This window comes from Sapajus apella, unplaced genomic scaffold, assembly GCF_009761245.1.
Source record: "Sapajus apella isolate SASKATOON/1434 unplaced genomic scaffold, GSC_monkey_1.0 scaffold2, whole genome shotgun sequence".
In the NCBI taxonomy this organism is placed as follows: Eukaryota; Metazoa; Chordata; class Mammalia; order Primates; family Cebidae; genus Sapajus; species Sapajus apella.
In genome coordinates this window covers 23699938-23726377 of record NW_022436942.1, presented here as the reverse complement: position 1 = coordinate 23726377, position 26440 = coordinate 23699938, and the positions used below count along the sequence as shown (strand labels likewise).

Here is a 26440-nt window from a genome sequence, read left to right as displayed (position 1 = left end):
CCCAGCACTTTGGGAGGCCAAGGCGGGCAGATCATGAGGTCAGGAGATTGAGACCATCCTGGCTAACACAGCAAAACCCCATCTCTACTAAAATACAAAAAATTAGCTGGGCATGTGGTGTCCGCCTGTAGTCCCAGCCACTCGGGTGGCTTAGGCAGGGAATCGCTTGAACCTGGGAGGTGGAGATTGCAGTGAGCCAAGATCTCTGTCTCAAAAAAAATAAAAAATAAAAAATCAAAGAATTATCATGGCTGGTGCACATCCCTTCAGGCCCCGAGTATATGCACAGTGCTTAGGTGCAGAGATTTTTTTTTAGGTGCAGGAATGGGGGCCTCTGCAGGAAATGCTGGATTCAAGGAAGCTAACAGGTTTTTCTTGCTACTGAACTTCTTAGAAATTCTAATATGTGCTCCAAAAAGGAAAGATGTAATGGACATGGAACCTTTTATTACAGAGTGTCTCAATGGAATGGTGTTCCTGGGTCAGACTTTGAAATAGGCTGCTCTGGGGAAACCCTCCAGCCCTGGCACTTTCCCCGGAGCACCTTGACGGGGGAAAAACTTTGACGATGTCAGCTGGAATGAGAACCAACAGCAAGGGAAGAAGGCCTTGGGCCTTCTGTCCCCAAGGCCCTCTTAGTTCCCCCACATGAGAGACGGCAGGGAGGAGATAGATGTCAGCATGACCCATCCTTCCCCACTAAGGACAGTGAGGGTACACAGCCTCCGGGAGCAGGCCTCTCCCTCCACACAGTGCTCAGAGAATAATGAACAACCGGATCCGCACCATGGATGGAGGAGAAGAGCTGCCTCTGTTTCAGAGGCAGAATTCTCCAGCTGCAGAGGCAGAGTTCTCCAGCTGCAGAGGCAGAGGCAAGGAGCCCAGGGAGGTGACCAGGGAGCTCAGTGCCCTGAGGAGAAGGACATGGAGCGAATACTCAGAGGCCAGGAGTGAAACACAGTGCACTTTATTGGCTACAGACCAGAGGGGTGGAGGGGACTGTGGCCTATATACATCAGAGCTGTAGTGAGCATCCCACCCAGGGAGGGGACCCCGGGGCAGCAGAAGGTGGCGGCCTAGGCCACACCTGGACAATCACAGGCACAGGCTGGAGCCAGAGAGGGGAGCCTGAAATTCTTGTGGCTGGGCTTGGCCAGGGATCTGGAAGTAGGAACAGGAGGCCACCAGCCTTCCAGCGCAGAGCCGCGTTCTTGGGGAGCAGGGGGTGGCGCTGGGGGTGTTGCTGATATGGGAGCATGGGGAGCGGAGGAGAGACGCTGGGGTGGCTGCGATGCGCGCTCTTTATCTGGAGTAGCGCTGGGAGGACTGGGAGAGCTTGATGCTGCCGCTCCGGTTGCTGGCCGAGCTGAAGCCCCCGCCACTGACTCCATAGCGGGCCCCGGAGCCAGAGCCAAAGCCACTGCCACCGCTGAAACCGCTGCTGCTGCTGCTGCCGCCGCCGAATCCGAATCCACCGCCGATTCCACCGCCGCCTCCCCGGCCAAAGCCACTGCCTGCGCCGCCGCCGGCGCCGAAGCCACCGCCCAAGCCTCCGCCGTAGCCGCCCCCGTAGCCCCCTCCTGAGGCGGACGTCGCGCTGCCGCTGCTGACCACGGCTATCGGGGAGAGGACAGGACCAGGACAGCGATCAGCGCCGGCCACCAGGCCCGGGACTATCCAGAGCTGATCACGGCAGCTTTGCACAGGATGGTCGTCATGAGACGTTCCAAGGCCACAAGCTACTCACTCGCCTGCCTTTAAGCCGTTATGAATTAGCCGGAGATCCCTCCCACAGTCCAGTCTTGATGACCCCCTTGGAGGGGATCTGGCCTCTGAATTTCTCCTCCCATTAAGGGGCCCCTATTGGATATTCCACATTGCCCTTCTAAGCCTATTAAAAGTGCCCTGAACCCAGAACAATTACAAAAGCCAATCACTTCCCTCTCCTCTCCCAGGAAACCCCTCCAACTTCCACAAAAATATGTTTAAATTAGTTGCTACTACTCTGGATCAGTGCAGATGTTTCAGAACTAACTCTCATTTTTCTAGCTACTTTCAGTACTTACAGATGCTGACAGCACTCGGACACTCTCCAGACATCCTGTTTGAGAAAGCAAGAGAACGTCGGCCCGTCACAAAGCACATCACCAACAGGTCGACGGACCAAGGGCATGAACAGCAGACAGAGCTGAGCAGAGAAGCCTGGCAGATCCGTGAGCTTTCTCCACCCCTCTCTGGGCCATTGCAAGGAGAGCCTGTAGGCACTGGTTGCATACACGCTTCGGCTGCCTGGGAGGGAGTGGGCTGGTAGAGGCAAATGCTTCCCTGCAAGGCCTCTCTTTATATAGCAGAGCTCCATCTGCGGTTACTTGGTCACTTATCTGGCCCTCGGCATGTGACTTGAGCCAGGGGGTGTGGGAAGATGGGACTGGGGGTTCACCTGCATTCCTCGCCCTCCAGCAGCTTGCGGTAGGTGGCGATCTCCACATCCAGGGCCAGCTTGACGTTCATCAGCTCCTGGTAGTCACGCAGCAGCCGGGCCAGGTCGTCCTTCGCCTGCTGTAGGGCAGCCTGCAGCTCTTGGAGCTTGGCATTGGCATCCTTGAGGGCCATCTCCCCACGCTGCTCGGCTTCTGCAATGGCTGTCTGCAGGTTGGCATTCTGGGGCAAGGAAGGTAAGAAGGATGAGCTCAGTCAGAGGGCCCCAGGCCCTTCCTGACATGCAATGGATAATCCTATCCCATCTTAAAGTCAGGGAACATTCCTCCTCCCCTAGTGCTTCCATCTGGTCTCCATGTGTGGAGATAGTGCCCTGTGAATCACCCAGCCTGAGATAACCTCCAGACGTCTATTCCAGGGGAGGAGTCCTGAGACCCTAGCCCCCGCCCCTCAGCAGTCATCCCAGGCGCCAGCATCCATGATCATCCCACCTGCTTCTTGACATTCTCAATCTCTGCCCGCAGCCTCTGGATCATTCTGTTGAGCTCTATGATCTCGCTCTTGGTATTTCTTAGGTCATCCCCATGCCTGCCAGCCGTGGTCTGCAGCTCCCCCAACTAGAGAAAAGAAGGGAAGATGGGGTATTCCTGCAGCTTTGCTTGACTTGTTTCTATACCTCCAACATCACCCACCAAACCTTGAGAAGCTCAGTAAGCATTTGCTAAAATGATAATTCGGTTTCAGCAGGGACACCCCCCAGGCAGAGGAAAGAGAACCTCTGGGTCGTTGTGGTAGATTTCCTACCCTGTAGTTCCTGAGCAAGCTGAAGTCAGTTCCACATAGCAGGTGACCACCTCCCCCAGGGGCAAGACTTTCTGCAACTGAACCACCATTAGAAGGATGTCTTCAGAGGGTAGAACCAAAAGGCATTCACCCAGTGACCACTGTGAACTCATTCCCCAGCTGTCCAATAGGCCACAACCTCTCTGAAGCCTCCAGTGGATCCTCTAAGAGGTGCCTAGCACCCACCTTGGTCTGGTACAGGGCCTCCGCTTCGGCCTTGCTTCTCTGAGCGATATCCTCATACTGTGCACGAACTTCAGCAATGATGCTGTCCAGGTCCAGGGAGCGGTTATTGTCCATGGACAGCACCACAGATGTGTCATTGACGTGGCTCTGCATCTGAGACAGCTCCTGTTAACACAGAGGGAGCTTGTTCACTTTTGGGGTCTCTGTAACAAGCATACAGAGCCCCAAAGAGATTCCTGATTAACAGTCTCATTCACTGACTCCTTGCTCCAAATGTGTATGGACTGCACACTGTCTCCAGCCACTCAGAGAACCCCATGTCTGCAGCCCATCCTGTGGAATCCCTTCCAAGGGTTCTCATCTCCAGGCTCATCCTACATCGTTGTCTGGGACCTAGATACCAAAATGCACCAACCTCAAATCTGGAAACATCTCACTCTCCCTCTGTCCCCTCTTAGTAGGTAACATCCTCACAGCATTGTAGAGGGTCCTCAGGAAGTCAATCTCATCTAGCAGGGCATCCACTTTGGCCTGAAGCTCCACTTTGTTCATATAGGCAGTGTCCACATCCTGAGAAAAGAAGAGCATAAAGGTCTTATTCCCCAAGAAACAAAAAACAAACCATAGCTGCAGCAAGAAAGAGCAGAGGGGACTGCTGCAGTGACAGTCTCTGTCTAAGACCAATCTCCACTTAAATGGGCAATTTGTGTCTCATTAGGATGGTCTAAGTTCAATCCTACTAAACAACTAAAAGCTGATGGGATCTTTTAGGGACTTTCCAGACTAAGGTGCACCTGACTTCTGTTTATTGCTCCAAAGGCCTGAGCTTGGCAGCTCTGTGGCAGTGGAGTGAGGAGATTCCCCCAACCCAGCCAGAAACCTGCAGCTGCAAGACTCAGAAACCTCACACACAACCCTTACCTTCTTCAGAGTCACAAATTCATTCTCAGCAGCTGTACGTTTATTGATTTCATCCTCATATCTGTGTGAGTGAAAAAAAAAAAACAGCTGAGTTTGGTTTTGAGGTCACCATAAACACCACTGATCCCTGGAACTCTGAAAGCTCATCTCTTCCAACCCTCCATCCCTGTCCCGCCCCCTCAGATGAGCACATCCTCTTTACTATCTTCCTGTTATTTTGGGGGAACAACCATGTCGATTCGCCCAGGCAAACTGTCTGGTTTTAGCACAAACTATCTGGTTTTAGCTAAAAGTTGTACATCCTAGGAAACCCTCAGTCCCAGGCAAACCTCTGGGATGGTTGATCACTGTGCCCTGAGTTTTCCCAGAATCTTTCAGATGCCAGAACCAGGATTCCCCAACGTGGCTCATGAGGAAATCCTTCCCCGACTCTAAACTCTTCCTTTTTTTTTTTAACACAGTCTTGCTCTGTAGCCCAGGCTGGAGTGCAATGGTGCAATCTTGGTTCACTGCAACCTCCATCTCCTGGGTTCAAGCAATTCTCTAGCCTCAGCCACCTGAGTATCTGGGATTACAAGTGTGTGCCACCTCATCCAGCTAATTTTTGTACTTTTAGTAGAGGTGGGGTTTCACCATGTTGGCCAGGCTGGTCTCAAAGTCCTGACCTCAAATGATCTGCCTGCCTCAGCCTCCCAAAGTGCTGGGATTACAAGCATGAGCCACTGTGCCTAGCCTAAACTCTTGCCACAGTTTTATTTGCAAAGAACTAAATTGGAGAAGGAAGGTGAGGGGGAACTGAATGAACCAAGCTGTCCTCCATGAAGGCAAGGAGAGGGAAATGGGCCAGGTGACACCACTGTTCGGAAGTCAGGGGGCATGCAGAAAGGGCTGACAGGTGACACCACTGCCTGGCAGTCAGGGGGCATGCAGAAAGGGCCGACAGGTGACACCACTGCCCGGCAGTCATACATGCAGAAAGGGCCGACAGGTGACACCACTGCCCAGCAGTCATACATGCAGAAAGGGCCGACAGGTGACACCACTGCCCGGCAGTCATACATGCAGAAAGGGCCGAGACTCTGAGACAGGGTGGGCCGCAGCATCTTCCCACTCCTGCCATCACTCACTTCTTCTTGAAGTCCTCCACCAGGTCCTGCATGTTCCTCAGCTCAGAGTCCAGGCGGCTTCTCTCCCCGAGGATGTTGTCCAAGTAGCTCCGCAGGTAGTTGATGTGATTCTCAAAAAGAGGCTCAAGGTTGTTGGTGCCTGAGATGGAACTTGTGCCCTGCTGCTGGAGCAGGTTCCACTTGGTCTCCAGGACCTTGTTCTGTTGCTCCAGGAACCGCACCTGCAATAGTTGCAGGAAGCCACATCAGGCAACACTTGTAGCAGAGGAGCAGAGGGGCCTTCCTCCAGGCAGGGCTAGGTGTCTATCTCCCTGCGCCCCCAGCACAAAGACCTAGAAAGGATGCAAAGATAGGCTCCTACTGTAGTCAGAGAGATTATGGTCAGACGGGTGATCAGTCAGCAGCATGGTTTGGAAAGTTATAGAAGGGGAAACTGGAAGTAGCCCCTGCCTGAAAGCAAGAGAATTATAAGATTGACCCCTTGGTGTCCCTGGGGACTTCATGACCCTACCTCAACTTCCAAAACTACAGTACACTCTGCAAAAATGTACATAAATCTCAGCAGCACCATTTCCACCCATGACTCTACTGACATGCTAGCCCTTCAGAAACAGTGAGGTGGTGCTGGCTGACACAGCATAATTGGCATGACAACACCTCTCTTGAGCCTGGCGGAGAGGCAGCCCCATGAGAGCTGTTGCTCTGGAGAAGCTCACCGAGCACCCTTCTCTTCCTGACTGGGCTGAGTAGGGGTGCAAAGTCATTCATTTCTCCGCAGTCCCTCGGGACTAAGGTTCTACTTATGCTCCTAATCCCGTCTCCAGGGCATTAGTCTCCTCTGCCTGGCACAGCAACATGTAGGGGAAAGGGCTTCCTGGAAAGCCTCAGAGGACAACCCGTATTTGAAAAGTCTCCCATTCTTGGTGGACCCTTCCCTGACGGTGGCCATGACCCTTGCCTTGGGCTGCCTGCCCTGCCAGCCTGGGCCTCAGTGAAGCAATGACTGGAGACTTCGGCAGAGGTTCCAACAAACAGGATATGTGGTGCTCAGGTCCAAATAGGGGACCGTTTTCTTTCCACACCTCCCCTCACTTGACCATGTGGAGAAACTCTGCAGCCCTGACTGTCTTCTTAGACCCTAGAGTTCCAACCTAACTCCTCACCCTCCAGTCTGGCCCATCCAAGACACATTTAAACACTGTGTCCCAGGGATCAAATTCAAAGTCCCTAGCCCAGGAAGGGATGGCCAGCCAGAGCGTCATCACCTTGTCGATGAAGGAGGCAAACTTGTTGTTGAGGGTCTTGATCTGCTCCCGCTCCTGGGCCTTTACTTGCCCAATCTGGGGGTCGATCTCCACATTGAGGGGCTGCAGGAGGCTCTGGTTGATAGTCACTTCCTGAATTCCCCCAGGAAAGCCACCAGGGCCAAAGCCACCAGGACCCCCAAAGCTGCCAGACCCACCAAAGCCACCAGGGCCACCAAAGCCACCAGCCCCTCCAAAGCCACCAGCCCCTCCAAAGCCACTAGCCCCTCCAAAGCCACCAGCTGCACCAAAGCCACTTCCCATTCCTCTGCCACCACCAAAGCCACCACCAAAACTACTTCCATAGCCACCCCCAAAGCCACCTCCATAGCCACCCCCAAAGCCATAGCTGCTACGCCCTCCACCAAAGCCACCAGCCCGGGAGCCACCAGCTGCCACGCTAATGGAGATGCTCTTGTTGCCACCCAGGTTGTAGAGGCTGCGACTGCCAAAGCCACCTGCTCCACTTCGAAAGCCACAGGCCCCTCCGCCAGATCCCCCAGCCCAGGCCACACTGCTCATCCTGCTGCTGCCGGAGACCACAGCAGAGCGGCCGGAGAAACCCTGGCTTCCGCCGCCAGATATCTTGCTGGCTTGTCTGCTCATGGTGAGGAGGTTGGCGAAGAGAAGAGTGTAAGTTAAGCAGGGACACTGAGAGTGAGAGGAAGAGGGAAGGGAACTGAAGACCTGCGCAAAATAAATCCCTTTATATACCTTTGAGGAGGTTGTTGGGCTCAAACGAAGGAGAGATAATTAATCCCAAATATTCATGGGTTGGGTTTGCCTCCAAGGCAGTAAGTTTGTTCCAGGCTACCAAACACACCTTGAAAATAATCTGAAATGGTAAAAGTGCTAAGGTGGCAGGCTTCCCTGGCAAGGGGGTGGTGCCTGGCATCGCCCCATGCTTGGGCATGGCCTTCTCCTAGCTTTGTCCAACAGGACCCAGGAGGCATGCTCACCTGCATCAGGTGCTCAGGAGCCATCCCTCTGCCTGTTAGCTGCCCTGGGTCCTGCAGAGCTCTGCGTAGTTCTGGAAAGAATGAAGTGGAGGGGGAATGGGGAGGTTCTGCTTCTCTGAGTGGTGGAGACGGTGGAAACCACTCGCAGCTCTGGGACAGGATCTTAATGGGATAAGTGTTGCAGGTCTCTCCATGATTACTGAGTACACAGTATGTGCCCGGCTCTGTGCTGGGCTTAGGGATGAAGTGCTGACCTCTCCTTCTCCCTTCCTGGAAACGAGGACCAGAACTATCACAAATCTACCTCCTACGTTCTCCCTGTACTCCAAGCTTTAGTTCAGGAGGTAGTGACTTTTTGGTTTATGACTGTCTTCAGAGAAAAGCCAAGTTAACACCTATGCGTGTTGACCAGACACTGGCAAAATCCAACATGCCTAATGTTTGTTTCTCTTGAAAACTTCCCAGAGAAACTGTACACTAATTGTACATCTCAGGGTTTCTCTATGGCTTCCTTTCTTGCTCCCCACATTTTGGCATTTCTCTGCTTTTAGCTTAAGGCCTAGGGAACAAGAAACTCAAACGTCAATTCAACAGCAAATTCAGCAAATATTTACAGACTGCCGAATATGTGCCAGGCCCTGTACAAAACCCCAGAGACCCAGTCAAGGACAAGACACACAGAGCCCTGTGGGACCGTTCTCTGGTTGAAAGATGTGCTCCTGAGAGTCACCCACAGACACCCCCTAACCCCTGCCAATCCCCGGAAGGCCAGATCTGGCACAGCTGGCAGCACTATGAAACATGTCTGACTCCGAAAGCCTGAAACTGCCAGTCTGGGGTTGTTCAGAGGCTTACGATGGGGCTTAGTTTGTCCAAGAAGAAAACCATCCTGTGCACTCTGGAGCCAGCCGCGTTAGCTGCTTATCTCTCCAGGGCAGGCCTTTTTTTGTTCTGTCTGCTGTACCTTGGGCCCTTTCAAGGGTGAGGTCTATATGGCCCTGGCGGGAACCTACTTAGAATTGCAGGAAAGGACAGAGACTTCTTCAACACCCACTGGACAGGGCTGGGAGTAGCCCATGTGCAAAGGAAGTAAAATTTTCTTCAGTGGCCTAGTTCTTCCATTTTATCCTTATCTCTCCCCTGTGTTACCTGCCAGGCTGTCCAGCATCCTGGCTCCTCCCCAGGATAAAACCAAAAGCTCTCCAGGAGTTTCCAGTCTTGTTAATATACTGGGTCCCTGGACCAAAGCACAGTGCTTCGCCAATAGGAAGTGCTCGTAAAGTTTGGTTTGTTGAAAAAATGAATGAGTCCTTCAATCAATTATTAATGAATTAACGGTTAAGCCCTTATACTGGATTACAACCAGATAAAGCTGGTTGAAAGCTAGCTCAACTCCCATTGCATGAGCTAGCACAAGCTCACTGAGATTATTTCAATGTGAGGAATCCAGACTTCTCAAATTTGGTGTTCAGATTTAGAAAAATGTGCATGCAAAATGAGTGTCACCTCCTCAAGGAAAAAAATGTAGAACCACAGAATCAAGAACCACTCAATGAAGAATCAATAAATCAATCACAGAATCAAGTTGAGGTTGACTGGACATTTGAGGTCACATAGTCTGCCCCGTTCATTGCTGGATCCCCTCTCCAGCATCTCTGACTTACATCCCTGATCTTCTGCAAGTTCTGCCCTTGGACTCTGAAGTTAGCCCAGGTCCAGAGGGCGGCCACACAAGCTTCCCTCCTCTTTGCTGCCTCAGAGACAATGAACCAAACCCAGGACTAGACCAGATCCTCCCCATGACTAAGCATGACCAAAGCTGTTTAAATTCTCTACATTTCAGCATCAGTAACCATAAAGATGAACAATCATCTCTGACCCTCTAGATGTCGCAGGAACGTAGCTAGATTAGTGAAATCTCTGCCAACGTTTTAAGAAACGTATCACAAGGCCAAAGGTGGTGGCTCACACCTGTAATCCCAGCACTTTGGGAGATTCAGGTGGGCAGATTGCTTGAGCCCAGGAGTTTCAGATCAGCCTGGGCAACATGGCAAAACACCATCCCTACAAAAGAAAATGCAAAGATTAGCCGGGTGTGGTGGCATGTGCCTAGGGGAGGTCAAGCCTGGGAGGTCAAGGCTGCAGTGAGCTACAATTGCACCATTGCACTCCAGCCTAGATGACAGAACGAGACTGTGTCTCAACAAAAACAAAAAACAAAGAAAGAAGGAAACATATCCCAAATATTAGGCCATATTTTTAAAATAATATTTAAGAGAGCAGGATGGAGGGCCTGCCTTTAAACCAGACAGAAATGAGGCTGCTGTTTGGTCAGGTAAGGGGCCTAGAGTCTAGAATGATGGGTCTCTAAGAATTTTTAAACCAGTAGTGATTCAGGGTAATTAGGGCCTCCATCAAGGGGAGATCTCAGTCATTGCCAGAGCCCACTGATTCTGAACAATGCTTGTCATTCCTCTAGAATGGATGATCTTGGAGAAGAATCTTCAGAAGCAATGTCACAACCACTGCTGTCATCAGCTAGTCCTGGGTCTGGGACATCCCCAACAGATGGTGCAAGGAAGGGAAAAAGGGCATAATCTGTACTTATTCTAGGGGTCGGGGTAGCAGAGAAGGCATGGCGTGGCCTTTGAGAGGACAGGGAGCAAAATGAAGATTGGGGAATACATTTGTGGGACTAGAATGTCAATTCTGATCAGAGTGGTGAGTGAAGGAAGCGGTGGAAGGGGAGGAGATAATCAGTGAGTTGAAATTCTTCTTGGTTGGGCCCAGCCCTCTAAACTTGGAGGAACTGATAAACATTTTGAGAAAACAGTTAGTTTACAGTCACCCCAACACCCGAATTATCTGAAGTTTATTAACTTAGCACCCTAAGTGCTTTCTCCCTGCAGAGAAGAGTGAGTCACTGGATTGTAATGTGTGCAATCAGAGACTCATAGGGCGCTATGGCCAGCAGGCTCTCCAGTCCACTCTTCTACCTTGAGGCAGAATCCACTTGACCACTCCTACTCTTCAAGATCCCCATGGAAGGCGATTCATCAAATCTCCTGACTTCCCCAGGCCAGCAAGACCCCACCCCGACCCAAGGAAGGTCTTCACGGATCTAGCTTTCAGACCTTCCGCTCCATTTCACAGGAGCCTGACTCTTTTACAGGATCTGTGAAGTTGCGGTCAGCAGGAGCCCCAGTCACCTGTCTGTCATGGCATGGCACCCAGACCTCTCTGGGTGTGAAAGTCCCTTTTAACACACACACAAAATTACATTGACCTTCACACATGTCAGAGCTTATACTTCCACTATCCTTTGAGAACATACATTTTTACTATGAATATAGCAACACTTTTACATAAAATTGTGGTTCATGATCATATACATTTTAAAGTGTCAATACATATACGTAAAAAGACACACTATTCCCTCAGTCGAGAGACAGCTACTTCCATATGCATTGCCAGAACCCTTGCAGTCCTGATGCAACATTAACTCTAACTGGGGCCTCTCAGCCTCAGGTCTCAAGCTCCTGCCCCTTCCACAACTGGACACCTGTCCTAGCTGAGATTCCCCAATGAACACTGTTACCACCTGTCTTCCCTGTCCTTGTGTTCGTCGGCCTCTGGCCCTGGCAGGCCTTCAGCAGAGGGGAACTGAATTGAGATGAATTTGCTCTTGTCTGACCTTCCAGAGTAAAGCACACAAACTTCCCTGGCTTCTGTATCACAACCCTTCCAATATTAAAAATGCGGTGGAAGTCACAGACACCCACCTCCCAGTTAGATAGACCCAGTTGTTTCTCCCAGTCCTCAGTACACGTGGTTTCCAGGACTCTTCCATTAATATGTTAATGGGCCTCTTAAAACTGCAGTGCCTTGCTAAGATAGGATACTCGAAGGTGGTTTCAAGTGCACCAGAACTAATAGGAAGCCCGTTCCTGTCTGTGACTAGGGGCACTGTGCTTCCTTCAGTGCAAGCTGAGATTTTATCCCCTTCTTTTGCTCTTGACTTGCATCAGTCCTGCCTGGGAAGGAGGAATGGTAAGGCATGGGTTTTTTCATTGTGTTGTGTTGTGCTGTGTTTTTGAGAGAGAAAGAGGGTGTCTCACTCTGTTGCCCAGGCTGGAGTGCAGTGGCACAATCAGCTCACTGCAACCTCAACCTTCCAGGCTCAAGCCATCCCCCCACCTCAGCCTCCCAAGTAGCTGGGACACAGGCATGCACCACCATGCCCAGATAATTTTTTTTATTTCTGGTCTTGAACTCCTAGGCTCAAGCAAGCCTCCCGCTTCAGCCTCCCAAAGTGCTGCAATTGTAGGCATGAGGCACCATGCCGGCCAGCTTCCTAGTTTTAAATAACTCACTTACTCCTCCTGCTGTAAGAATAGACTTGAAGGGACAGCGTTCACAAAGCACTTACAGAGAAAATAAACATAACAGTAAAAATGGAGAAAAAAAAATTTGCTCTGAATAAGGCTCTATTTACATAAGATTCCTCTGCATGATAAGAGCTGTCCATTTATATTTGTGCTGAATTATGTCTGGCTGGCAGGCCTGCTCAAACCAGAGGCTTGTACACAGCAGAAATCACAACCTTGTTCTCACCGAAAAATTCCCAAAAGATCTTAGGAAGTTATTAAACAGTTGTCTTGAAACAAAAGATAAAAGCGGAGGTGAAAAAAAGCATTAAGTGGTCCTCTAACCTGGGAAAGAGGAATTTGAGAGAAAAATTACATTTATTTCTCAATGTAATTATTTGAAAAGCATGGATCTGTCTCCACTGAGGAATTTGAGGGGATCCAGTTGGACATAAAGCAAGGGGTACAATCAGGATAGAAAATAAGGGGACTAGGGGATACTGTAAGTAACCTAAGGGGATTTTAAACAGCAATTCATAGCCCCTAGCATATGAAAGGTGCTCAACAAATACCAAAGGAAAGGAATGGATGTCAGTGTTTGAGGTGAGAGACCATTCTGCCAAGAGACAAAGAATGACAGCCAACCTCTTCTTCCTGGAAACACACCCTCATAGGAAACAAGAGTGGAAAAGGAGGCGGAGCCATGGCAAGGCTTAGTGTTACAGCTGCGTGGCAGGGGAGGGAAGTACAAAGTGGTGGTTCCCAGACCGGAATTCAAAGCACATCATGGGCCTCCAGGCCACACCCTGAGAGCAGGTGGCCCAGAGCTACCTCCTCATCTGTTTCTGAGCTTAATCTCTCAGACACGCCTTGTTCTGAGCTTGTCTAGTCTTGGAACATGAAGCCCAAACCCCAAACAAATTGGACAATGGGCCATCCCGTATCCTCCACAGCCTGGCCTCCACCTTTCTCTCTAGTGTCCTCTCCCACCACTCCCTGTCCTGTCTTGAGTGACGCTAAGTTGCTTTTGCTTTAGTACTGCACTGAGCCCCACTTCCCTGCCTTTACTCTCCAATTCTTGCTGCCGAGAGCACCCTGCTCCCCTGAAACCCTCTCTCAAGCTCCAGGTCCACATCCCTTTTACATGGCTGGCTTCACAGGTGTCATTTCCTCCAGGAAGCCTTCCTTGAATCCCTGGCAAAAGCAAATGCTTCTCCCTTAAGCTTCCAGAGCCTCAATGCTTGCATACACCATTCCTTTTAACATTTTCCTGAAAGTATGGAAAATGTGTACTTAATGTGTCTCCGTTCCCCACACTCATGCACTATATTCGTATTAAACTATGCCCTTCTCAGGGGTGAGAACCACACTGCAATAAGCTTTAAATCCTCACGTCCTCACACAGAGCCTGACACAGTGTAGGTGCTCAACAAGGCTTGTCCAGCTGAAGCACCTGCCCCTGATGTGCTCTTGGGTGGTGGATTCACAGGAGAAGGACCTCCCAGTCCAATAGGGGAAATGCTGCAGCTTCACAGGACACTGCACAGAAAAAGGAGTGTGACCAAAATCCAGTCTGAGGAGGTCTCAGGGAGACAGAACAGCAGGGCGTTCCAAAGAGGTGGAGCCGCTCATAGAAGACTTCTAGAAGAAAGGACTCCTCTGAGGGATCAGAGTCCTTCCCTCTGTAAGGAGAGCACCTGCCTCTGTTTCCAGCATCTAGGGCCTGCTTCTGCCTCAAGACCCCACTCCAGTACCACCTCCTACATGAAGCCTCCTGTGATTGCCAACCCCCCACTCTAGACTAGAAGAAATTTTACTCTCCTTGGACTGTCATGTCCTTCATTTGTGACTTCCAAAGGCATTCATCTGTCTATCTGTTTACCAAGTTATTTATGTACATATTTTTATCTAGACATTATCGTCTGTATTGAAAGCTCCTTGAAAACAAAGTCTAATTCTTATTTGTATAATGGGACCCCATTGCCCAGCACAAACTAGGCACTCAGTAAACACTGTTCAATTAACACTTGTTAAACAGCTACTATATGGCAAGCACAGTGGCCCTGGAACATCAAGATGAATAAAGTCCTGGTCCTTGTCCACAAAACATTTAGACTAGTGATTTGTTGAGGAAATGAGCGGATGGGTGAATGGATGGATGGATGAATGAATGGGTGGATGGATGGATAGATGGATGGATGGGTGAATGGATGGATGGATGGATGGATGGGTGGATGGATGGATAGGTGGATGGATGGGTGAAGGGATGGATGGATGGATGGATGGGTGGGTGGATGGATGGGTGGATGGATGGATAGGTGGATGGATGGGTGAAGGGATGGATGGATGGATGGATGGGTGGATGGATGGATAGGTGGATGGATGGGTGAAGGGATGGATGGATGGATGGATGGGTGGGTGGATGGATGGTTAGATGGATGGGTGAATGGATGGATGGATGGATGGATGGATGGATGGATGGATGGGAGAATGGATAGATAGATGGATGGATGGGTGAATGGATGGATGGATGAATGGGTGAATGGGTGGATTAGGGATTTGCCAACCTGCAATTGGGCCCTTCAGATGTGAAAAGGGATTTCCATATACTTAGGGGGGAAGCATTTAAAAGAAAAGGGAGAGCACAGGGCCTCCAACGGGTTAGGTAAATGCAAACTATGCCTCCCTGTTCCCTGAGCACTAGGAGCTGGCCAGAATCCAATTTGAAGGATCAGAGAGAGAGGTGGTGCCTATTATCTCAGCAGTATATTTACCCCAAATCATCCCCTTTGACTACCAGCCAGCTTCAAACATGTAAATCAAGGTCAGGTTCCACTCCCCTGGACTATTCTAGAAACAGAGGCCAACATGAGGGTTTTTCCTCCTTTATGTAAAATAGGAGACTTTTTATATAAATAAGAAACACCGACACACTCACATAGCCATGTGCCTGTGAGTACAAACACATTTATTCTAAGATGCACATGTAATCTATGGCCTGACCTTGCAGTGTAAATCACTGAGTTCAACCAAAGAGACACAGAAACGTGGAGTGCCGCTCAGGCTGGCTGCTCCCACACTTCCCTTGCTCAGGGGGCATGGGAAATGCTTTAACCTGCCCCTTGCCTCTCAGTGGGGCCCATCCTGCAACCTCCTGGTGGGTGAACCTGAGAAACTCCACCCCTACTTTCAACCCTTAACTCCCCCTCCCCACCCCAGAAACTCAAAAAAAAAGAGCCCATCAGCATTTTGCCAGGGAAGGAGAGCAGTCCTGGGAAGAAGTCAAAGCCGCCAAATGTGGCTGCAGAGACTTCCTGTTCAGACATATGGGGCTCAATGAGCCCTAAGACCATGGGACACTAGGGCCGAACAGGTGAAGGATAGAGCCCAGGCTGCCCCTGGAAAAGTCCTCTGCTCAGACAGCACAAGCCCCTGAGATTAACCCTTTGCTGCTCTGTCTCGGCTTTCCCAAAGGCAGAGTAACCCTGAGCTACCTTGGATCTGCACGAGGGCCCCATGGGTAGGGACTGGTCCTGAGCAAACTATATGCCTTTCTGCCTGCACACCATGAGGCCCCGTGAGCACAGGGCTGGAGAAACTGGAGTCTGAATGAACTCTGTGGTAGTCAAGGGTGGGAGGCACAGTTGGGTGGCCAAGACAGAGAGTGCATTTTGCATCTGCAGCAAACAGATTTGCGCCAGACTGCAGAGCAGGACCTAGGAAGTCTTTGGAAAAGGAGAGACTGTGCTGCTCCAGGTACTTGGAATTGGTCCAGTATAGAAAAAGGATGTTGTCAAAGGCTCTGCCCGGACCCCCACCTCTGACTGTCCCTTCCCTGCTTCTGTAATCAAACAGCTCCCTCCACTGCTGCTCCAGAAGACCTGCTCCACCTCTGCCATTCTCTGCCACTCAGGGATAGCACCACAGACATAACCCCAGGCACCGCTGAGGAGCTGGGGAAGTGAGCAGCTTGTGAAAGCTCCAGGAGAATGACACGCATGCACGCCTCCTTCCCGCAACCTTGGAACAGTTTCCTGAAAGTCTTGTTGGTCCAGTGAGGTTTAGCCCCATGCATGGAATTTCATGAAAACAGGGAGGCCTGGCTAGACACAGAGGATAAGCACTCTCATTAGGTCCATAACTTCTTGCTCTATATTCAGCAGAAACCCCTGGCCTGCCTCTCTCATACCTGTCAAATGCCACCCTCCACCCACCCTGCAGACTTAGGTTCAGTCCAGGATCAGCATTGAAACAGTGCTGCCCCGGGGTGCCCTACAATCAACAGTGTGTTTATAAGTGCTGGCTGCCTCTTGAATCTGTACAACCACCCTGTAGGCAGCCTTCAGCCTCTATACACTGTACTTCTCCCCCAAAAATTCGAGCAACTTAGAAGTAGAGACCTGAAAAATTAGTAGATGGCCCCGATCTGTGTGGACAGATCCTTCAGACCCTCAAGCATCCACCTTCACCTAAATCATCTGGTTATACAGGATTCTAGAGACCTCTCCCCAGGGAACAAAGACCATTGCTCAGAATGAATGACAAAAGCATTTTATTGAAGATTCACCTGCAGATGATAAGAGGGAATGAGAGGAGAGAACGGGACACTGAGTGGTTCTTGTCCTAAGTTTGTAGGGCCAGGTACTGCCAGGTGATGGAGAAGTGGTTTGGTTCTGATGTAGATGGATAATCCAGGATCTGCTGGGAGATGGTGTTGGGCTGGGAAGGGACATATGTGACCTCAGTAATTCTGGAGATGACACTCTTGGTCATTTTCTTCTCTGTCCGTGGGAGGTGAGAGGTCAGCTGACATCCCTCCCATTCCAGGTAGGTCACCAGGCCCAAATCAAGAAGAAGCTACCAAACTCCAAGAGGCAGAATCCCCATCCCAGCACAGATCACCCTGGGGCAGAGAGAGCCCATGGGATAGTGGAGGGGACACTAGTAAGACGAGCCCCAGAGAGGGAGGATGGAGGCGAAGTGAAGGAAGCACAGACACCAGTGCTGGGCCCAGCTGGGCTCAGGGGGCTGCAGGGACCGCGTCTCCTCTATCGGGAGGATCTCTTGTTCAGGGTGGTGGTAGAGATGATCTTGCTGCTGGAGCTGCCAGAGACACTGCCACCAAACCCAAAGCCACTTCCGGAGCCTGAGCCAAAGCCACTACTCAGGCCGAACCCGGAGCCACTTCCAAATCCTCCACCGATGCCTCCAGTGCTGGTGTTACTGCTGACCACAGCTGCAGGGGAGATGCAAAGGACACAGTTATTCCAACAGTGCCAGCAGCCCGGGGTCTCGGCCAAGATCTGGGTGAAGGAACAACTACAGCAGGTGCAGAAGGTACTTACAGATGCTCACAGCACTCGGGCATTCTCCAGACATTCTGTGGGGGAAAGAAAAGACGGTGAGCCTCGGGGAGTGCAGAGCTTCATTCAGTTAGCAGGCCTCACTTGCCTCTCTTATCTCTGAGCAGCCTCTGAGTTTGAGGGCGCAGTGTGAGCCTGTGATCCCAGCTGTCCTGGTTTGTAATGCACCAGCACAGCACTGATGCATGCAGCCCAGCAGAAGCACAAACTCATGGCCCTGGACCTCTCCACCCCTCATGTCCACACCCTGCCTACACCCTCACCTGCACTCCTCGCTCTCCAGCAGCTTGCGGTAGGTGGCAATCTCAATGTCCAGAGCCAGCTTCACACTCATGAGCTCCTGGTACTCACGCAGCATCCGTGCCAGCTCCTCCTTGGCCTGCTGCAGGGCAGCCTCCAGCTCTATACGCTTGCTGTGGGCATCTTTAAGGGCATTCTCACCACGCTGCTCTGCATCAGCCACGGATGTCTGCAGAGTCTGGCACTATTGACAAGGGCATTAGATAGGCAGTCAGCAGTTCCCTGCTTTCAAAGCCTCTACACCTGTCCCCTCCCCTGGGCCATCTTTTCTTGGGTTAGGACTAGGACGTCAAGATTCTATGTGTTCTGCCCACTTTCCCTGACACTTACACGTGTCATTCACTCCAGCCATAGCCCACAAATGCCTCCACCAGACTGATTGAATAAAGATTGCCAAGAACCAATGAAGAAGAGCCAAGAAACCTATAGACAGGAGCGTTTTGGTGGGCCAACTATGATATTGGTGAAAAGGTCTGGGTGTGGCTTGCACAAAGAGCTATGAATTCCCTGCAACAAGCTCGGGGTCTTCTGGCCCGATGCTTTATCTGCTTGTCCACTCTGGAGATGCCTGCCTAAGGCCCCTGGCCTTGTGCTCCATCTGGAAGGGAGCGACACCCACCTGCTTCTTGATGTTCTCGATCTCTGCCCGCAGCCTCTGGATCACCCTGTTGAGCTCTGCGATTTCACTCTTGGTGTTCTTCAGGTTGTCACCATGTTGGTCAACTGAGACCTGGAGCTGCTGGACCTAATACCCAAGGAGACACAGAGAACTGGGGGTCAGAGGCATTTGGGTAGGGTCCATTCTCAAGTGAACTCAGTGAGAATTGCCGCAGGTGGCAAGAATAACACCAAATGTCAAGTAATTTCTAATCAGACCAGGACCAATGATTCCTAGGAGAGTCTGTTCATACCTGACTTCTGTTGGGCTTGAGCTAAAAACTACCTGTTCACAGACATCAAAAGCAGAGCCCAGAGCCAGCCCCATCTCCTGAGAGATCCACACCACCCACCTTGGTCTGGTACAGGGCCTCAGCCTCAGCCTTGCTCCTCTGGGCGATCTCCTCGTACTGGGCGCGGACCTCGGCAATGATGCTGTCCAGGTCCAGGTTGCGGTTGTTGTCCATGGAGAGGACGACGGACGTGTCACTGACATGGGTCTGCATCTGAGACAGCTCCTGCAGGGCAAATATCTCACATCAGCCCCCCAGGAAAGTCTTCACTGACCTGACAGAGGCTCAGATAGGAGCAGAGATGGCATTCCCAATGTGTAGGAAGGGGAGACATGGGTAAAGTTCTAAGCAGAAATCAAGTGGATATGACAGCTCAGGATGGAAGAGCAATGATTCTAGTCTTTACTGGTCCCCAGAAACCGTAAGCCACTTTGTCAAATGCAGCGAGTGCTGGTGTGTTTCGTCAAAGGGAATGGAATGGATCCATTTCACCAGAAAAATGCTAGACAGCAATGAATTCTATTGCAAGCACTCTTTAGATCTAATCAGCCCTTCTGAGACCACATCTGGTTCTAAGAATCTCCCTGTTGAATTTCCCACTTTAAACCTTTCTATGCACAACCTTGATGAGAACCCGCTACCCTAAAATGAGGGAGCTGGAGTCCTCTCAAAGAGGTGTAAATCCCAACTGGCAGCCTCACAGATGGGGGATTCCCTTTTCCTGAATGAAAGGGAGGATGGACCCTCACCGCATCGTAGAGGACCTTCAGGAAGTTGATCTCGTCATTAAGACTGTCCACCTTAGCCTCCAACTCCACCTTGTTCATGTAGGCAGCATCCACATCCTGCAGAGGAGGAAGGAGGATAAGAGATGAGGAGCAGGAATGGCAGTGAGGGAACAGGGTGCTAACTGACACCCATGGGTGTTCTCAACAGCATTTAGGAAAGACTACCCAGCAGCATGTGAGCTGGTGGAGACCAGCTATTTTACATATTCTGCCCCTAAAGCCCCCTGAAGACACGGAAGTTAATTATCCAAATAGGCTTTTCTAGCAGTATGGAGGTTTCTCAAAAAACTAAAAATAGAACTACCCTTGGATCCAGCAATCCCACTGCTGGAATTCCACTTAAAGGAAAAGAAATCATTGTAACAAAAAGATACCTGCACTCGTGTTTATCACAGCACAATTCACAACGGCAAAGATATGGAATCAACCTGAGTGTCCATCAGCGGACCATTGGATAAAGAAAATGTGGTACATATACACAATAGAATACTATTCAGCCATAAAAAGAGAATGAAATCATGTCTTTTGCAGCAATGTGGATGGAACCAGAGGCCATTATCTTAAGTGAAATAACTCAGGCACAGAAAGACAAATACCACATGTCCTTGCTTATAAGTGGGAGCTAAATTATGTGTACACATGGACATAGCGCATGGAGTGATCCACCATGGACACCTGAAGGAGACAGGGAGGGGGAATAATGAGAAACTGCTTATTGGATACAATGTATGTTATTCCAGCAATGGATAAAAGCCCTGACTTCACCACAACACAAACTATCCATGTAACAAAATTACGCTTGTACCCACAAATTTATAAAAATAAACAAAAATAGGCTTTCCATCCAACTTGAATTCCTTAGGACCTGGCTTGGTGACCCGCTTTTTTTGACTGTATAGATCTGGATAGTTCCAAGTGCAGCGGAGATGAGGCAGAGACAGACCAAACCCATGACTTCAGCCAAAGACCACTCCCCAAGGGAAGGCAACTCCCTACCATCCTTCATCTCTTACCTTCTTGAGGACCACAAAGTCATTCTCAGCTGCTGTGCGTTTGTGGATCTCCTCTTCATACCTAGGGGTGGGCACAGGGAGAAAAAGGCAAAAGCCCACTGTGAGCCGGTGGCTCTCAGATCTCTGCTGCTTATTTAAACATGTCCAAACAAATTTGGAAATATCCAGGTAAATAGTTACATTTCCCATGTTCATACAGATCTTTATTTAACCTACATTCATGGAATATAGGAAGTACCAGTTTAGGCCAGGGTTTATTCAGAGACATGAAAACCAAACTTTAAAGAGACTGTTTTCCGGAGAAAACCCAGCAATGATGTAGTTGATTTAATGTCCGTGGAAGGGCTGTCCTTTTGGCCGTTTGGCAGATTAAATTCTTAGCAGTGTCATCAGCACACTCCATTTCCCTTTGTCTGGTGAATGAGTGAATTGAGAGAGAGGGTTGGTCCTATCCCATAGTGAGTTTAATGAGAGTTACTGTGTATTCAGTGTTCACTCTGTGGCCTGAAATATGCCACATGCTTTCTCTATTTCATTTCATCTCATTTAATTCTCACAACCCATAAAGTAGGAATAGCATTCCCATTTCAGAGATGAATAAAACTGAAGCTCAGAGAGGTTCAGCAACTTACCCAAGGTCACACAGCTAGTAAGTGAAGAATCAGTATGCAAACCAGCTCCATCTGTCTCTACAGCCTGTATTCTTCTGACCATACTATACTGCTTTTCATCTGTTTGGTTTCTGATCTTGCTTATATATGGCAAACCCAAATCCCTGAATCTATCATTAAATTTCTGTTTGGAACAACTTGTGATTACTAGACCTCACCCTATGAAAATATGACTTATGTGGATATAGGAAAACAGACTAGAGGTCCTTCCTAGACCCCCTGGGATGTCTTCAGAGCCTGAGAGATTCTAAGCCACTGGGGAGAGCCCCAGAAGCCTGGGGCAAGGCTGGGCACATGTGTCCGATGGTGTCCTCTCCCTCCTCCCCACGTACTTGGTCTTGAAGTCCTCCACGCTGTCCTGCATGGTCTTCAGCTCAGACTGCAGGCGCCCTTTGTCATTGACCAAGGTATCTAGCTGCTTCCTCAGGACACTGAGGTAGGTCTCAAAGAGGGGCTCAAGGTTTTTGCTGGAGGTGGTGGTCGTCTGCTGCTGGAGCAGGTTCCATTTGGTCTCCAGGACCTTATTCTGTTGCTCTAAGAATCGCACCTGTGTTGAAAAAGGACCCAGCCAACTGATGAGGGCCTGAAGTGTAGCAGGAGGGCCAGCCAAGGGTACCACCAAGCCAATCAATCCGAGGCAACCACACGGCCCAAGAACCACCCATGTAGGGCCACCATGTTGCATCTCCAGGGCACCATTCACTCGGGTCAACATGATGGCCCCACTCTCAAGCCCATAATGCCAGAGGAGCCACATGGGTTGTGGAGAACAGAGCACAGCCAGAGCAGCAAGGCCTCACAGTGCAGCAAGAACAACTTCCTAACCACAGGCATCCAAAGCCCCAGAGAAGAACGGTAAACTTTTACGAAATAACAAAATAAAATTAGGAGACACCACACTCTGGAGGCTGTTGCATTAAAGTGACCCTGACCCAAGGCAAATGAAAGATAAAGCCACTAAAGACTTTTTAAATAAGTTTATTTATCAATGGACTTGGTATGTCCCTATGAACACAACTGAGTATAGCTATTTAAAACCAGCACCGTATACACAGTGGGAGTCTCACCTAAACTCCATTCTGCAAAAGGCTCCCCTGAACTTTCCCTCCCTCTATGAAAAAAATCTAGCCAGACAAATTAAGATAGCAGCTTAGCATGACATTTCCACTTTATGAGCCTCAGAATTAAAAGGAAAGCAGGTAAGGGAGACTGATCCCATTTTGAACCCAAAAGGTAAACCAAGGCGAGATGAGACAAAGATGCATCGAAGAGCCCTGAGTTTTTGCTGTCATATCTGTATGTCCTACAGTCACAGTAAAACCTCTTTAAGCCATTATGGGTTTATTCAAACTAACGAGAAGAGCAAATATGCCCCTCGATCTACTCCAAGATTGTTCATTCTTGCCCCTTCCATTGAAGCTACCTGAGACTTTAACGCCTGGTGAGCCAGGGCAAGCTGGGCCCAAGGGCGGCACTCATCACCCAGTCATCAATCTTTGGATGACTCGATTCTCTGGGGCATCACGGCTCCCTATCATCCATCATGCATGACTGTAACTGAGCTTAACGAACTTGAACTTCTAGACCTTGCATAAAAAAGGAAGTTGGGCTACAAAAGAAAAGAGACCTGCCTCCTCCTCTCTTTGAACAGACCCAGTGTTGCCCAGAGTCAAGCGAATGAAAAAGGTAAATTTCCAAGGCCCTGGTGAGACCTAGACTCTGACACTGGAGCTAGTCCCTTTTTCATTTGCAAAATCAGCTTGGTTTTCTTCTGTTCCAAGAACAGAAGTGGCAATTGTTAAACAATTAATGGAGCTAACTGCAATATATTCAAAACCAAAATTGAGAAGAAGCAGGGAAATAATGAACCCACTTTATAGCTGGGATGACTAGAGCCAGAAAAGCCAGATGATTTGTCCAGTGTCCCACAGCATGCCTAGTGAATTCAGACATTTAACTGCCTTGAGCGTCTCATCTTCCCGCCAGCCATGGGACGAAAAAGGAAGGCTCGGAGTCATGATTCCCCTTCAACAGCTGAAGAATTGGGGCCCGGAGAACTTTAGTGGTCTTCCCAGCACCTGTGGCAGGCTCAGGTCTGAGACACCAGAACTCAGGACCCCTCTCTTCTTTTTTTTTTTTTTTTTTTTTTTTTTGAATGCTGGTGTTCCTCTTTTTTCCCAGGCTGGAGTGCAATGGCGCCATCTCGGCTCACCGCAACCTCCACCTCCTGGGTTCAGGCAATTCTCCTGCCTCAGCCTCCTGAGTAGCTGGGATTACAGGCACGCACCACCATGCCCAGCTAATTTTTTGTAGTTTTAGTAGAGACGGGGTTTCGCCGTGTTGACCAGGATGGTCTCGATCTCTTGACCTCGTGATCCACCCGCCTCGGCCTCCCAAAGTGCTGGGATTACAGGTTTGAGCCACCACGCCCGGCAGGACCCCTCTCTTCTAACTGCCCGTCTCCAGCCGAGGACACAGCTCACCTTGTCGATGAAGGAGGCAAACTTGTTGTTGAGGGTCTTGATCTGTTCACGCTCCTCCGTGCGAACTTTCTGGATCTCAGGGTCAATCTCCACATGGAGTGGGGTCAGCAGGCTCTGATTGATGGTGACCTCCTGAATTCCCCCAGCAGGGCAGACGGGGAAGCCAGGGCCACCCTTACCACTGAAGGAGCCCCCAAATCCACCGCCAAAGCCAGCAGCACCAAAACCAGCTCCAAGGCCACCGGCACCAAAGCCACCAGTGCCGAAGCCACCAGCACCCCCGAAGCAGGCGCCTTGTCGTGACCCAGCCACACTCATGGAGATGCTCTTGTTCCCCCCAAGGTTGTAGAGGCTCCTGCTCCCAAAGCCCCCAGAAGAGCATCGGCCGGCACCTCCAGACATGGAGGCTGAGCTGAAGGCACGTCTCTTGATGCCGCCTACAACGGCCGAGCCACAGCTGAAGCCCCGGGACCCGCCTCGGACACACTGCTGTCTGGCAATCATGGTTGCAGAGAAGATAGTGAGCTGGGAGCTGTCAGAGAAGCGATAGCCCAGGCTGGTGAATATTGGAGCCCTCAGCCTGGGTCCCTTTTATCTGCTGGAGCAGCAGGGCTTGGTTGCAGGGGCATAAAGGGAAAAATCTGAAACATCTTTGGGCTTGGCCCTTGGCACAGCCCCATCCTTCCCGCACCTGTTGAGCATGTCACTAAACACACCTACAGAAGTCATCTGGAGGGCACAGGTTACTGGATCCCATCACAATCCCCTCTGGGAGAACCTGAACCGATGCCCCAGGGCCTCCTAATCAGAATCCTCTGGCTGGGCCCAGCCCTCCAGGCCCCCACCCACTGCACCTCCATCTCACCAGCCTCACAGCACCTCCCTCCTCCAGAAAAGACACCCCATCACCCATCCTCTCACCCCACAGAATGTGGAATTAGAAGGCCTGAGTTTGAGCGCACAGCCTGCCACCTCCTAGCCCTGCAAACCTGAGCAAGTCACCCTCTGAGGCCCAGTTGCTTTACCTGTAAATTGAAAGTAATACAAATATTTGCCTTACCACTTCTCAGGTTAGAGTGAGCTAGTGATTGATGGAGTGCTCTGTGAACTGTCAAGAGCCACATGTATATTTGTTATTCTTAGCTTCTTAGCATTCTTATTCCTCCACATGTACTTAGCCCCATAAGAAGGGGAAATGTTCTGTATTCCAGCCTTAGCCTTCCAAACCTGATCCAGACTCACTTCAACTTGGCCAACAGCTGCTGAGAACCCGCCAGGCATGGAGCTAGGTACTAAGGAGGCAGAGATGCAGGGAGGCAAAACCCTCCCCTAAGAAAACCCTGACTGCCTTTCTCAGCCCTGGGTCCACGTGCTGCCTCGCAGGCCTCCCTTCAGTCTGTGCTTGCACGATTTCGACGGCGTTCTCCAGCGGGGGCCTGGCGGCGTGCGCTCTGCTGCTCCAGTTTTTGCTGCCCAGTGGTTTGCTGGGCACGTTGTTTTTCTATAATGGTGCAGCATTCAGGGCAGGAGTTCCTAACTTTTTTGGTGCTGGGGATCCCTTTGGCAGAATGATGAAACTTATGGATCCCTTCTCAGAGCAATGTTTTTAAATGCAAAATCCTAGTTTTCAGCCATAAGTTAAATTCTTCCCAGCTGAATGTAACAGATCTGTGTTCAAACCCCACCTATTGCTGCTAACTCACTGTGCAACCTCGGGCGGGCCATCTAACCACTCTGAACCCATCCGATAGGGTTTGGCTCTGTGTCCCTGCCCAAATCTCAACTTGAATTGTACTCCCATAATTCCCACATGCTGGGGGCAGTTTCCCCCATACTGTTCTCGTGGTAGTGAATAAGTCTCACGAGATCTGATGGTTTAATAAGGGGAAACCCATTTTACTTGTCTCTCATTCTCTCACTTGCTGCCACCATGTAAGAAGTGGCTTTCGCCTTCTGTCATGATTGTGAGGCCTCCCCAGCCACGTGGAACTGTAAGTCCAATAAATCGCTTTCTTTTGTAAATTGCCCAGTCTTGGGTATGTCTTCATTAGCAGTGTGATAATGGACTAATGCACTATTTAATCCATCTTCTCATCTACGAGATGGAAGACCTGCCTCACAAGTAATGAGACAATGTCCCCATGGTGCCTGGCATATAGGGGGGTCAGCAGGCATTCATTCTCTTCTTGCCGAGGCTTTGCCATTGCCATTTACAAGGAGAAATCTGTGTCTTTGTTCTTTCTCTTTTCCTCACTTCCTCATAGATGAAATGACCCCAGGTCCTGGATAATCCCACAGACCCAAGCTGCCCCCAGCTGAATGAAAGCTGGCCAGGGAGAGTAAATGGCTCCCTCCATGCACAGAGAGAGGGCAGGGGCCAGTGCTGAGGACAGAGTGGTCAGCAGATCCCACCCCAGACGCAGGGCTGCAGGGAAGGCCAGGCTGGCTGGGAACTCAGCCAGCTCCTTCTCCAGCCACTTCCTCCCTTATCCCCATTCCTCCAACCCCTCTCACCCCTACCTCTGGTCTGTCTCTGCCCGGATGGCCCCTAAGTAAGTGGAGAGGTGGTGGAAGGGCTGTGGCCATAGGGACTGGAGGTTCTGGACTTCATCACCAAAGAATGCCCAGGTCATGGGTCAGTCCACCTGTAGTAGGTGAGCATTCTAGAGCCAGAACCATCTCCTAGAAGGAAGGGTTGGACTTTCACTGATCCTTTCAGCCCAGAT

General features: G+C 50.3%; 2 protein-coding genes across 2 annotated transcripts; both read right to left on the bottom strand.

Moving 5' to 3' along the window:
- Window positions 1-951: 951 nt before the first annotated feature.
- Window positions 952-7500, bottom strand: KRT3 (keratin 3). Its single transcript, XM_032293100.1, has 9 exons — window positions 6782-7500; window positions 5517-5737; window positions 4390-4450; window positions 3943-4038; window positions 3469-3633; window positions 2931-3056; window positions 2441-2661; window positions 2067-2101; window positions 952-1616 (listed from the first exon to the last, which is right to left on the bottom strand). Exons 1-9 carry the CDS (start codon window positions 7424-7426, stop codon window positions 1303-1305), a joined length of 1884 nt encoding a protein of 627 aa, XP_032148991.1. The 5' UTR covers window positions 7427-7500; the 3' UTR covers window positions 952-1302.
- Window positions 7501-16681: 9181 nt separating this feature from the next.
- Window positions 16682-24722, bottom strand: KRT4 (keratin 4). Its single transcript, XM_032293131.1, has 9 exons — window positions 23715-24722; window positions 21564-21778; window positions 20561-20621; window positions 19509-19604; window positions 18820-18984; window positions 18429-18554; window positions 17773-17993; window positions 17492-17526; window positions 16682-17382 (listed from the first exon to the last, which is right to left on the bottom strand). The coding sequence occupies exons 1-9, from the start codon at window positions 24216-24218 to the stop codon at window positions 17195-17197; spliced, it is 1611 nt and encodes a 536-aa protein (XP_032149022.1). The 5' UTR covers window positions 24219-24722; the 3' UTR covers window positions 16682-17194.
- Between the last annotated feature and the right edge of the window lie 1718 nt (window positions 24723-26440).

Excerpts from the sequence above, each read along its gene's own strand:
- KRT4 (XM_032293131.1), bottom strand. The coding sequence starts at position 24,218 with ATGATTGCCAGACAGCAGTGTGTCCGAGGCGGGTCCCGGGGCTTCAGC. Across the intron at positions 21,779-23,714 it reads TTGCCTCCTTCATCGACAAG|GTGCGATTCTTAGAGCAACA; the intron begins GTGAGCTGTGTC and ends TTTTCAACACAG. Across the intron at positions 20,622-21,563 it reads GTGGAGGACTTCAAGACCAA|GTATGAAGAGGAGATCCACA; the intron begins GTACGTGGGGAG and ends GCCCACCCCTAG.
- KRT3 (XM_032293100.1), bottom strand. The coding sequence starts at position 7,426 with ATGAGCAGACAAGCCAGCAAGATATCTGGCGGCGGAAGCCAGGGTTTC. Across the intron at positions 4,039-4,389 it reads AATTTGTGACTCTGAAGAAG|GATGTGGACACTGCCTATAT; the intron begins GTAAGGGTTGTG and ends TTCTTTTCTCAG. Across the intron at positions 3,634-3,942 it reads TGAGGACCCTCTACAATGCT|GAGCTGTCTCAGATGCAGAG; the intron begins GTGAGGATGTTA and ends CTGTGTTAACAG.